At 33.1% G+C, this 14,960-nt stretch overlaps 1 protein-coding gene across 1 annotated transcript in view; it reads left to right on the plus strand.

Moving 5' to 3' along the window:
- Positions 1-14,960, plus strand: part of LOC117164757 (paired box protein Pax-6) — a 63,812-nt gene that overhangs the window by 47,096 nt on the left and 1,756 nt on the right. The window contains exon 4 of the mRNA XM_076621132.1: positions 12,753-13,012. Within this exon, the coding sequence (XP_076477247.1) occupies positions 12,753-13,012 (260 nt within the window). The remainder of the gene's footprint in view (positions 1-12,752; positions 13,013-14,960) is intronic.

Here is a 14,960-nt window from a genome sequence, read left to right on the forward strand (position 1 = left end):
TGACTCGCATTAACCCATTAGTTAACATAATTTCTATTTGGAGATTATAAAAAGAAATTTGTATAAATTTCATAAAATCAATGGTAATCCCCAAATGGATACACTTTTTAATTCAAAAGACATATAGGAACTTAATCACGAAAGTATTCGAATATTAGAAACCTTTTGTGAATATATTATATGCGTTATACAAGACATTTTAAAATTTCATTAACACCTTTTTAACTAATCTGTACAGTTCCATATTTCTATCAACACAACTGAAGAAATAGGACCTGAGTAGAATTTGCGTTCGTCAAATATGTACTATAACGAGCACTATACTTTAGTTATTTTATACATTTTTGCATTTTTGTGCCTTATATTTAATTTTTTATTTTTAACCTCTTAGGCACGGTTGAATTTTGTGCGGGGCTATTTCTCTATACGGTAGAGCTAGACGCGAATTACGCGTAAACGGTACAGCACTGCAATGTGTAACGGATAATGCTGTTCTCTACGCAAGCACATTGGAATGAAGTTTTTGGTAATTAAATTATAATTTTTCTTAAAAATATGACGCATACACTTTAACTTTAATAATTTACTTTAATAATTAATAATACAATTGAGTGTGATATATTTTAAAGCACGGTACGACACATAGACCCACGTCACAATTTTCACACTCGTAGCGTGATAGTGTTTTTCAAATTGCTTTTCGTTTTCTATTTTGAAGCGACATTTTGAGCTTAAAGATTCTAAAAAATTATAAGAATACGGATCGGCATGTTAAAAAGACCATCTAATAATGGTACATTTATTTTAACGAAAAGCAGCAATTGATATCTGACACTGGCGTATCAAAAACAAAGACTATATATTCTGTCGGTATATTGTTAACACTGTCATAAAAAGTTGCGAAGACAAAAAAGGTGTGAAGCAAGGCAAATGAAATTGATCATTTAGTTCAAACGGTGAGCGAATGAGTCAGTAGAATGAGCCACCATAGTGGCGCGTCGTAATATAAGATAACATCCGCGAAAGCCACTATAGTGACGCATCGTGCCTAAGACGTTAAATATCCTGTAAATGTACAAAAACCCGTAGTATAACAATAACAACCAATTATTACAATTATGCTGGTAAAATTTAAAACAAATCTACATATCTGCATATATAGAAATTACAAGATATTTGGTCTAATTATAATGATATACATAGTTCGCGAAAATCACAAAAATATTTAAACAATCACACATTCAGTGAGACTATTTTTAACAATTATACGCTAAAGATGATTGTTTATGCTGTATTCTAATTTTTTTGTTAAATACACGTATACTAAAAGTACAAATGAGTTCTTCCCGGCAATAAAACTTGCATTTTACACAAAAATCGGAAAGAGTTCATTTCTATACCTATCACATTTTTTTCAAAAAATATTTTGTATTAAATATATTACAATATAGTACATATTTATTGTAATACAACTTAAATATATGAGTAACACCTATTAAAACCACAAGAAGTTTAAAGAATTATTGTTACAAAACTAACGAAGGTCTATAAACTCAGTTGGAGACAAAAAGAGTAAATTTCTCTGCAAAATGCTATTTGTTTCATTTCGGTCAGATTTTCTGTTACTGAGATATCATCGTTTGAAGAGATCCGGATTCTTCAATAATTCTCGATCATTGTCTCTCTCACACACATGAACTTGTCACTCTCGTCGTGTCACTGACCAATCACAACCACGTTGATAGAGCGCTGATTTGTGACAAACAGTTTCTACGTTCTTTCACTATTAGCTACTAAGCGTACACATTTCCTAGAAGAAATGTAGAAGGGTAGTAGACCGCTGCAGACCGCCACTCATATTTATGATACATACGTCTATATTTCAGAATCAATCGAGATATCCATTTAAATCAATGTACATACAATGAGGGTATTCTTGACAATCCTCTGAGTAGATATAAGTTGATATAAATATAAGTAATACTTAAAAAATTCGTGATTGATCCATGTGCACCGTTTATAAAATACTGATATATTTCTAATAAACATCTCGTTACTTCTATATAAATTTTCAGATATCGATTTAAATCAAACTCTTAACTATTGTCTGTGTAGATAATACTGACAAGTTTCATATTTGCTAAATACTATCGTTGATATAAAATATTGATGTATTTGTAATAAATGTCTTGTAAATAATTGGTACACAGATTTTCGGATTTGACCAGTGTAAATCATGGCAGTTCTTCGCTATAATGATAATGAAGTTACGTCCCACTATACGCATAAAAGCTTTCTATTTTAAGCGTTCAAATATCTTTGTTACCCTACATACGTATTATTAAAATGATATGTATTTAAAAAATTTCTCTTTTTTAATCCACATAAAATTGATTGAAATTTCTAAATTCTATTGCATAATAATTTCAGAGGAGAAAGTTGGCAGTTATAATGAATTAATATTCAGACATGGTATTTCATAATAAGTGGGCATACGGATACAATATAGACGATACGCTTCCAATACAATTTTATTACTCTTAATTTTTATCTTATTTCAAGCCATAAAATCTCTATGATTTTAGTTGCATCACGAGTCGAACCCCATAGTGTATAGATATATTTAGCTTACTCGCGCTTGAAAATTCTCCAAAATCGTTTTTAATATCTCTTTCTTGTGGCTAGCATCGCGCGAAAGTAATTACGAGGGTAACAGGGTTCTGTATATCGAGTGGCTTGTAACAACTGATACAAGTTGAGGAGGATCATCCTTGGCTGTGATATGTTATACGCTATAGCTAGCGATGGGATCAAGTTCAATACGTACTCATAAATCCGAACCAAATCCGATACGTAGAACCAGCGTTCGTTCCAGAGGGTTCTTAAGATATAATGATTCGCTCGAGTATTTGCAAATTTTTAGGATTTGCTTATAATTATGTATCTTCGAGTATTCAAGTTTTCAACTTTCGGTGTCTCTAAATTTTGAAGCTTGAAAATGTTAGAATTTAAACAGAAAAAAGCTGAGCAAGACTTATTCGAGCAGCGTTTGATTCTACTTTGGAAACCTTCGTTATTTCCGAAAATACTCATAGAGGGTTCGAGTCTGTCACGTATACGATAGATTGGATTTCTACTTAGAAGCACCACTTCTTTTTCTCGTAACACTTATGGAGGCTTCGCATCTAATAGTCAATCAACGTTCGAATCTACTTCCGACGCACTTGAGCCCATCGCTAGTTATAGGAAGCTTAAAGAGAGAGAGACGGAAAGAGTGACAGAGCGAGGGTTGATCGCTATCGTCCCGCGGGCGCAGGATAGGAATCCAACGTATAATCCGCTTCGGTCTAATGCCTAATCCCACGGACAAATTTATTGGATTCTCAGTCCTTAATGCCGAATATATGCGCGTGGAGAAGTTTCGAGTTGGAAACACTCGCGGTGAAAACGTACCCCTTGGATTAGGGGTTGGAATTCGTTCGAACAATTACTGTACCGAGTATATTAATGCCTTAAATGTTGTGACGTTACTTATGAGGTTGGTTGTCTTCTTAATGTTGTCTTGTAATGTCTAAGAGAGTCGAAGTATATTACTATAGTTGTTTGAGAAAGTTGGATTAGGTAGATTTTCGTTCGGTGGTATTTGTTTGGGGGCAAAAATAATATTGTGATGTTTATTATGAAAATTCGTAAAGCTTCAAATTACGTATTGGATAGCGTTTGAAAATATCATTGTGATGTACAGAATGAAAATTTGTAGAGTTTTAAGTCATTTACTATGAATAAACTTTGTCGCCAAGAGAATGGAAATAGTGAAAATTAATTGACGCGATTTCTTTACAGCTGCGTTTATCATATCTTTCTATTTTTACATTAAAATTTGGTTTTCGAAGCGTGTCGAGCAAAACCAGATTAGATAGTCACTTGTACGAAACCGTATAGCAAGGTAAAACTATTTAGCATTTATTTTCGTGACTTCATAATTCTAAAAGGACAACAGCCTCGACTTGTTGTAAACTCTATAAAAATATTCAGATTGGTTTCAAACTTTACCGACATAATCATATAATATTCGTGTTTCTTCACGACGCTAATGAAATCTCCAAAATATATTAAGAAATTCGTGAAAGATTCTTACAATAGCTATTCAAATACTTTTGTGGACCATTATACATAGAATTGACGAATTATTGATTAGAGCAGAGATTTTATTAATTGTTTTATGTTAAATATAACGATACAACAATATAAGAGTAATTTTAACTATAAAAAATACGATTATTAATTATAAATAAAATACGATCATGAACGTCACGTGGGTAAGATATAGTAAATTTTATCGTATATGTAAAGATTTTGTTTATCGTCGATTTGAGAGCTATGTTTGCACTTTTGAATTCTACTTTTATTTTATGTTCACCGTGAATGTATTTAACAAATATAATTTTAGTTGCACGATTTGTTTCATACATTACAAAATTATACTAAAACCTTACGTACCTATACCGTTTTGTACTGGTTTCCCATTCGAGAATATATCGTTTAACTATCATCCCTCTCATTCTCTCTCCGTCTAGAAACCTTCCCTTGATGTAACCCTCCTCCCCCCTCTATCCATCCATTCCATTCTTTCGCTGGTCCGGTCGGTGAATGGCCGTTACTAACGCATCATGGCCGGCTATTGTCACTGACTGGCTTTTCTAGTCGATTTCAAAATGATAATCGCGACGTAACGCGTCGGGGGGTACGAGGTGTCACGCTGGAACGAGTGGCCCAATGTGCGTAATCTTTTTTTATTTTCCCTGACGGATACCACCCCTCGATACGGGATTCACCTATGGCGTGTCGAGACTACGGGGTTGGCTACCGAATGCCAAAAACGTGTAGAGAAGGCAAAAAGGGGGGAAAAGGTAGAGGGGTAATAAAAATGTGCGAGCAGGAAGGGACGTGGTTGGTATTACGCGTTATTAGCCGACCCTTAATACCCTGGCTGTTTTTGCTGAATTTTCGGGCCCGAGGCTGGTGACTTCGGCTTCGCTTCGATGAACACCACAGAATAATCCTGCTAACATCTGTATCATTGGTAGCTATTCGAACATTCGATGCGCAGGAAACGGTGCATCTGGTCCCCGTGCCCCTTGTTACCCCTTCGACGATATACAGTGTGATATTTCAGCTATTTACACAGATAAACTTATTTTAAGTGTGTAAGAAATATCAGTTTCTGTTAATTCGATGGAATTTTGTATTTATTCATTGTTATCGCGACACGTAAAATACGATAAAAGGTACTGTTGAGGTTATTCGATGTGTAAACAGAGAAAACTCGTGGATAAATTGTAAGGCAGAAAATATATTTAAATAGAAGTGTAATTATAAGCAAGAATACAATTTGAGCTGGTCCAGATCCGCACGCTAACTGAAAACCCCGAAGCCTGTCTACTGTTTATGGTCTGACTTCGTCGCAGTCTTTTGTCTACGCGCTGTCGATGGCTTCGGTGCTTGAGAAAACTAAAAAGACCAGATGTAGAGTTTTCTTAAAAGTGGTGACCACTTCAACAAGTATTATTTCATACATTGTTGGTAGCGTGCGGAGTACATACAAATATCAGTTTATAAATACTTCTTCCTTCATTTGACACTGGCAATATCCGACTACGTATGTAAATACGTAGACTAAATACTACGTTTGTTAACTCTTTTCTCCTTGACAATAAATACAATTTTTTCTGCAGATTATCTTTACGAAACCGTTAGTCGACAATTTCCAACCTGAAAATCTTAGATCCGGATTCCTTGAAAAGTTGAGTGTTTGATAGTGTTTCTACGATATAAGTATTTCCGTAAATTACGTCCAATCTTTGATAAACCTAATTTTATGACAAATATTAATAGATATTACTATCATTGCGTTAACTACATTAATATTATTAGTGCGTAGCTACTGTTATTAATTTTTAAAGAAAAACATAGAGAAACTATGTGAAAGCAGAATATCTTTAATAAAGTACATGATTTATCAAAGACCTCAGACACCCTACGAAATATTGATTTCTGAAACGTGGCACTCTAATACTTGCTCACTTGCGGAATGTTCCAAAAGATTGATAAGACTAAAAGAAAATATATAATTGTATTTGAATCTTTCGTGCAATTTTGATGCATCGTTGCGCTTATAAAGAAAATGAAGTCGTAGGAAAATAGACACTGCTATAACTTTCCTCTTAACAGAATTTTTCTATCGTTTAACAAATTCAATATTATAAGCCAACCCAATTGCGTAACTCCAACAAGAATACAATTTTATATCCGAACATTCCCAATTCTCGCAGAGAAATCCTCAAAATAGTCAAACATCCTTACGAAAGCATAGAGTTGACAATTTGCGTGTATACGGCGGAGGAGAAGTCTGAAGAATAATGAGAGCTCGTAAAGCTGTAGATTTCTACGGTCTCGTTCGTGAGACCGTTAAAACATCGTCCCTAACTCGAGAATCGAGAAACTCAAGCTATAAAGTCACGCAGCCAGTCCAGAGCAGCATCGGTGAAAAGAAAAAGCTGGCTGGGTAATGGCCGCGAGCACACGAGTGGCGAACGGCATTATTAACGCCGATAATGGTCGTCGGTGCACTTAGCTAAACGTCGCCACTTCGCCCCTGGAATTTTTCTATCGTACTCGAACGAACCACGGCTGCTACAATGGCAACCACGAATATGCCACTCGTGGCTAGTGTACAGTTTATTATTTCTCGTAACACGAGAAGTCCTCGAGAAGATTGGAAATGCGTGAACGATCATCAGAAGAGCTGGATGGAAGGGTGTAACAACAAAGGAACTATTTTTCTCTATGGTCTGAGGTTGAAGTTCTGTATGGTACCGTACGCGTGCCTTTCTGCTTCTTCGAGAGACTCTTCAGAATTTAGGAGACAAAAAGAAACCATTTCTGGCGGGATTGGGCATTATTGAAATCAATTTTTATTTCGTTTCAGACATACCATTCTTCTTTTATATTTCGATTTTTAGTCTTACCTAAATATTTTTTAATACACTGCCTTTCTTTTCAAGTATTGTATTTTCTACCTATTTGTGTTTTTACACTAGTTAACATTATTTGTATCTTTTAGATACTGTTTTAAAACGCATAAAATTCACAAACACATGAAACCTGCATCCGAAAGTTCGCAGAAACCCACCTCTCGTTGCTTAACCACGCTTAAACAGCAACAATTACCCAACAAAGAAGCCAAACAACACAAGACTAACCCAAGCGTATCAAAAACGTTTCGACGAAACAACCGGGCCACTTGTAAATAGCGTTTGCCACTTTACCAATCATTGACCATCGATCAATTCCATAATGAAAAAGACCTCCCGTTCAACCATCAAGATCTCACACATTGATCCGATTTAAATATAACAATTGATCACGAGTGAGTTACGTATCGTTGAAGCTATAGTTATTGTTACGTAAAAGCGATCAAAGTAGTATTGTTTCGATCAAAAATCGATCAGCTGTTGAAAAATCGACGATTATAGGTACACGAAGAGCAATAATCAGGGCTGAACACTTTTCGTTTGAAATGGATAAATTTATTTCTTGACCCTCGAGATTTCTTGTGTTTTTAATATCAGATATAACAAATACATAATTTCGACTGTTTAATCATAAGCAACAGATATTAAAATAATATGTACGTGAATTTAAATAATATAGAAATAATGTTAAATGATGTAAAAATACAAAAATACAAATTATGTTACAGATAATAAAGGTTAAAATGTGAAATTTAATTATATTCGAGCTAGAAGGGTTAAATATATAAAAATGTAAATGTACAAAGTATAAAACTACATTTTTCCACTTTTCGTAATCGTTTCATACCAAGTGAGATATTTTCTATCATAAAAGGATCAGTCTTTTGTAATTTCTCAAGAGATGTCGGGGAAAAAACGGAAGGATCGCAACAGATGTTGGAAGCGAGAGGAGAATGTATCGTTGGAGGGGAATCCCTTCTAGCCATTCAGTTTCTCTTACTCTTACTCTCGTCCTTGGTCTTTCGCCCCAACCAAATCTCTCATATCGTCGTTCAACGTATTATCCACCAACCCGAGTTCAAGCTCGCTGAAGCGCGATGGCCGACTTCATTTTCACGTTTCTGCTAAAGCATCAGCATTCTTTTAATTTTAATACTATGTACATATTATTTTTGAAAATTCACAAATATTAATATTAACAGAAAACTTTACGAAAGTAAATTAACACATTCGAGATTATAATATCTCATTGATAATATTTCAAATATATTATACACATACTGATATTTTCAAATAGACTTTAGATGTTAAATTATTATATACGTATTATATACTTAATGAGTTTTAAATTATTAATCGAAAAAGATGAAAAATAACAAAAATTTATTTCTATTGAATTCGTGTTAAATTATTTATATTATATATAACTCAGCAAAGTTATATATATATATTATATATAACTTTGCTATAATAATGAATATATATATGTATGCATGTAAATATGTGTATATAAGGTGTTTTGAAACGATGTTGAATGACTTAAGTAATTGGAAAAAAATTTTTTCCAGACTAACAAACGAAACATCTAAAGTCAATATAATCTTAAAATTGAATTTCCTTGTGATATTATGCGATTTTTCTTTATTAATAGTAGTCGCTAAAATTATGTAGTATAATTTGCTTACATATTACAAATGTAATAAATATATCTGCACGGAAAAGAAGCTTGGAACGTTTTACTTTGAAATATGTTCAGATTCATCTTAGAAGAGTGATTTATTTCGAGATTGTTTTCACTAAAACTGACTTTGAATATTAATTTTTCAAATTGCTTCAACTTTTATATTTGCTTTGCACTATCAATAATAATTGGTCATCAACGACCAGTAGCAATTTATATTAACATTTGAAGGGAAAATAATAGTAATTTGTATTAATATTTAAAATGTTGTGGGATGTTTGAATTTTCCGCTTTCTTTTATGTACGTAAATTGTTCATCAATTTTTCATAAATATATTTTCCTCTTTTTTCTTTCTTTTCTAGTTTGATATATGTAGTGTTTCTTTTCTTCATACATTCTGTTCACTATTAAATGTAGAATAAATGCAAGTTTTTGTTAAATACTTCCAATAAAAAGAAATAATAGTCGGAATTTACATCGATGCTTAATGAAAAATAATATGTATAAACTAAAATACAACAATGTCCATTAAATACATCAATGAGAAAAACTTACTTTAAAAAGCAATCTTACCAAAACGACCATACATTAAAAAAAGAAGAATAAGAGCAACGAAACGAAACTTAAAATTCGTAAAAGTAAACGCAAAATAGCCTGAAAAAGAGAAAAGAGCGTAGAAAAATCGAAAGAAACAATCAGTGAAACAAAAACGAGAAAAACTAGGGCAAACGAAGTGTAAACTGTGAGAGGTGGAAAAAACGACGAACAGAAGAGGAGAGAGGAGAGAAGGGAGAACGACAGGCGAAAAGTAGAACTAACCGGAGGCGGAAGCTACAGACAACGAGCGAAGGATGGAAGACGAAAGAAGCAAGAGGAAGAGGAAGTTCCACATTGTTCTGGATTCTACATCCTGTAGTGGAAACTTGGTGTAACAGCCCTCCGATTTCACGAGAAGTTTAGTACTAGAAACGTGGCTCCCTGCCAGCTTCCACGATGAACCTTAACCGCATCCATGAAAGGGGAGACTACGGATTATCTCTCGAGTTCTCTCACTTCCTCGACGATATCATTATGAAAACCATCGTCCTTCTTAGGCAAATGGTAATACATCACTAAACTGTAGATTTTTTTGTATCTATAGGAAATTTGAAGCTGCAGAAATATATAAAATGCACGTAATGGGCAAAAATATATAAAATATTTATCGTATAGTATTCGTTATAATATTTAATAAATAAATAATAAGGTGGAGAAGAAACGAACGTTTCGTTTGATGATTTTGAAAAGAAGATAACACGTTTGTCAATGTGTTTGGTTTAAGTACGAGAAATCAATAAAGAACTGTATTTTGAATTTTGTAACCTTTTCATTTATAAAATAAATTATCCAGCCAAAATTGGATTTATTAAATTCAATTAAATACAATTTATTCAATGGCGAATTTAAAATAAAAATAGAATTCAATATTTCAAGCATAGCACTCAAATTTACTATATCCTTACCACATCTTTCCTATATGGTCTTCATAATCATACTAACTAAAAGTGCTCTTAATCTGTTACAACATAAAACAGTTACTAAAATTCCGGTTTTAACCAATAATGCATCAACTTTACATATGATTTCACATAGTCATTTTTTATAATTATATGTAGTAACTAATAAGTTAAAAATTTCAAGTTAAAGTAGAATGTAGAATAGGATCTTCCAATAGACGTATTACAGCGATTACAATATCTATTGTTAATTCTAAGATAAAACGTATTAATACGTCTTTAGCCAACGATGAATTAGCATCTGCCTAATCCACGATACAAAACGATACAGCAGACTCCCAAAATAAGCGAAGAAAGACCTAACTCAGACAGTAAGTGTCGGAAAAGAAGCGGCAAGGCTCGACAGAAACGGGTAGCTCGACCCTATCGAGAAGTTGTTATCAGGTTTCCATTAACGCGTCGAAGACTCCAAAGCAAAGACTCCAAAGTGAAGATTATCGTCCCAAGAAGTGAAACAAAGAAGAGACTACGACGAAGATGAAAATTAAAGCAAGAAGGTGAAAGATAGAAGCCAGAGATAAAAAGGGGAAGCAAAAAGAATAGCAGAACTGGAAGAGTAAAGGGAAGAAGAAGAAGACAGAGAGAGAGAGAGAGAGAGAGAAGATGGCACTTTGCACGGATGACAGAGGCGTATCGTGCAAGGGAGAACAGGGACACTGGCGTCGGGACGCTCGGCGTCTTATCGTGCGTCCCTCTTTCCCTAGCCAGCCATTCCACCAGCTCCCCCACCCTCCCCCCAGTGCAACCCCCAGGCAGTTCTCGTCGTCGAGCCAAAACCCAGTGACGCCTCGACGCGCTCACCCAGAAACCGACGATAAGGTTCGCCCAGCAACGCCTCCTTTCCCTCGAATCCTCCCCCTCGCGTTTCTACATGCACGTATACATGCACGAGACCGTGCACGCACGTGGATATTTATATAAGAAAACTGACGAAGGCCTCTGTCGACGACCCTCGAAAAAGACGGAACGAAGAGGGAGAGGGTCAGTAAAAACTCGCGACGTTGTATGAGATCGATAGGGTTTGGAGATCGATTTAGAGAGGATTTCGCATGATTCGCGATTATTTTTTTACCAGGGAAGTTGAAAATTTTGATATGGAGAAATATACCTACATAGAAACTAGATTGGAAGTGTTATCAGATTATTATAAATTAGTAGTATTATTAGTTAATCCGCTGCATCGTTATATATAGTAAATATATTTATAATATATAATGTATGGTATATAGTAAATAATATTTTATTGGTATATTTTATTCTGTAAACTTGCTTTACAGTAGGAGACAAATAGCGATGAATTTTATTTTTAAATTTCTCAATTTAACATTGAACCTAATTTTCTCTGGAAATCTATTTTAAATCAATTAATTATATAAATTATTAGTATGATTAAGGTAAAGTTATAGGTATTTTTAAGTTAAGTTTAATAATTTTGAATCGTCGATGAAATTTTTTTGATTTTTTAATCCTTTTCGAAGAACATGTCATAGAAAATGAAATTACAATTATACAAGAATCAATGGATATAAAATTTTAATCAAAATGAACACCATTGGTTCCAATTATTTTACATCAGTGAATAACTTCGTAATTCGTTTGCTGTCTCATTTGTGCTTTTATACAATTTATATGTATTCGGCTTGAAATGAAACACTTTATGCGGATAACCTTTAAAAAACATACGTGTAACGGAAGGACCAATAATTATAAACCAATAAATTATTATAATAAACCTCTACGTACGTATTTTAACAGGGAACTATAATATGAATAATTAATTGATACAGTAATTTCTTCTTATCATCTGGATATATTCAATTATTAACAATTATGAGTTAATCTCAAAACTTCGATATCGTATATTGTTAATTCATAAATTCCTCTCTTCTGCTAATTATCCCGTTAGATATAGAAATACAACATTTACTTTATCTAACTATCTCTTTTCATGTCAAATTGTTTAATTTATATTATTTTAATTGTCCCATTGCCAATTTAAAACGCTTTTATTCGGGTAATCTGAATATTATACTAGGTATATCTGTCAATAAAATAACAGATAGAACTTATTGAAAAATGAAAGAACATAATATGTATATCACTAATCCAACTTAAAATCACAATTGTAAAATGGACATTTTAATATTTGATAGGAATTCGTAACAAACCGAACTTTTGTAACCGTCCAATGTAATATCAACAGTGACTCGCGAAAGTATTTTCACATATACCATAAAAAACATTTATATACATGTATATTGTACGTGTTACGTAAAACATTTAGAACTGTAATGAGACACGACTGTCATGATTATACTGGTTTTTCAACCAATTTGATAATGTACATATATAGAAATCGCAAGACATTTGCTGCAGACGTATATGCATTTAGTAAAAGATTAATATACCGCATGAACAACCATCTTAAATATATAATAAATATTAAAAGATAACTCATAAATTGTTAACTTATTTTATAGTTGCAGAACTGGAGGGTGGTGCACATTCGGACGAAACGAACAGTGGAGGTGACAACAGCAACGCCGGAAGTGTATCCGGAGGCACGGACGACGATCAGGCGCGTCTTCGCTTAAAAAGGAAGCTTCAAAGGAATCGTACAAGCTTCAGTAACGAGCAAATCGATGCTCTCGAGAAGGAATTTGAGAGAACGCATTATCCAGACGTTTTCGCCAGGGAAAGACTTGCTGGAAAGATTGGTTTACCGGAAGCTCGAATACAGGTGACTACATACATATATTCTCTAACTACGTACAGTGACTTGGATTAATGTTCAGGCACCATGATTTTCAGAACATTATTATTATAAATATTTATTTCTAATAATTAACTAGTTATCTATATTTTAATATATTAAAACAAATATTGTAGTTGATAGAAACATATTTCATCTAATATACATATTTTTTCTAAATAAGAAATAATAAACTAATAAATGTCGAATATTAATGGGAGTCACAGTATATTAAATAAGTTTTCAAGTATAATTGATTACAATGATTTTTTTTCTAACACTTTTATTTTTTATTCTTAGTTTTCAAATTTCAAAGGTGAATCGCCTACCATTATAATATAAAGAATTTTTTTTAATGAAGCAACGAATTCTTCATCCCTTAATCGCTTACTATTAAACCTTTAAAATACTAAATATAATATAGTTATTGTATAGTTACACAGCATGCGTACCTAATCATACACGCAGATACAACGCTATTAATTTTAAGTAGGAAACAAAATTCGAATGAAACTTTGTCCAGCTTCTTTTGCAAATTCCATCGTTTATATAATTTTTCAGTTTACGATAAATTTTAAACAAAATTAAAAAAAATAAACACTTGCATGATTTTAGTAATTGTAAACGTAGAAAAACATACCAATCGTATTTACTGGTTTAGTAGTTGTAATACTAATTCTTATATGTCGATATCTTTAATACCTCATTGAAAATAATAGGTTTTTTCATCTAAAAAAATTATCCTTATAGTCCCTGATGAATTCTACATTAGTGATTTACTTGTTTGACAACTAATATAATTACTGAATAATCGCTATATATTTATATTTCTTGTGATAACCATTTTCCTATACTATTACACAAAAGAAAGAATATTATGCTTTTATAAACAAAACATACCTACTTACATATTTTTGCTTTTAGGACGCAAAACTAATTTTGACTACCATAATATTCATAATTGTTTTGTAACTTATATAAAAAACGAAGCGGTAAACATATTTTATAATACCATATTAAAAATTAAATATCGGCACTACTAATATGTTAAAATTCCTAATGTATTTCAATTTGCAGGCTGTAAGACTATGAGCACAGAAATCCTACATCTAATAGGCTGTTGTGGAATCGGCTTTCTTCCTCAATTACGCTTATTTGTTTACATTATTACCGTATAATTACAAACTGTCCCGTTTAAATCGATTCCTCCGAATATCTCTGAAACTATTCATGACATCGGAAAATATTGCAAACAGAAATTAAATGGTTTCGAGGGAGACATATGGTAATGTGAAGTAGTATTTCCGTAGGTAGAAACATACAGATCAACTTTATTTATTTTAATGAAACCATACATCTTTTAATACATCAATCGGCCTATCTTGATATTCTTTCTAAAAAGTAATTTATCTATTTACATCGAAAAACTATTAGTTTTTACAATATATACATGTCGGGTTCACATTATGATTAGGGTTAGCGGCGTGAAACGAATCTTCATTTGGACATGACATTATTGTTATGCAATAGAGGAGATATTTACTAGTGCAAATATGATTATTACAAAATTTGACAAGTAACCGTGGTAATCAGACACTCGAGAAGCTAATGACAATGATCCTAGAATGCGCTTTCTTCCAAAGCCCAAGTTGTACTCGACTTGCTTGTCTACGGTACAAGTATTACTAAACTAACTCTTTGTTAAAACATAGAATATCCACCGAGCATAAAGACGCTATGTAACTCGCTAATGTGACCTCACGAGAGAATGACTTTCCGTCGCGATGATGCTGCAGAGGGAAACTATATGGGGTGCGTCTAAGGACACGAAATCCTCTGATTCGTCGAGGAAAGCCTTCGTTCGGAAAGTGAGGGAAATTGACGTTGCTGTTAATTGGTCAGTTTCCATGTTGGTGGTTAGAGAAAGATGCTAGCC

Source organism: Bombus vancouverensis, chromosome 8 (assembly GCF_051014615.1).
Source record: "Bombus vancouverensis nearcticus chromosome 8, iyBomVanc1_principal, whole genome shotgun sequence".
Taxonomy (NCBI): Eukaryota; Metazoa; Arthropoda; class Insecta; order Hymenoptera; family Apidae; genus Bombus; species Bombus vancouverensis.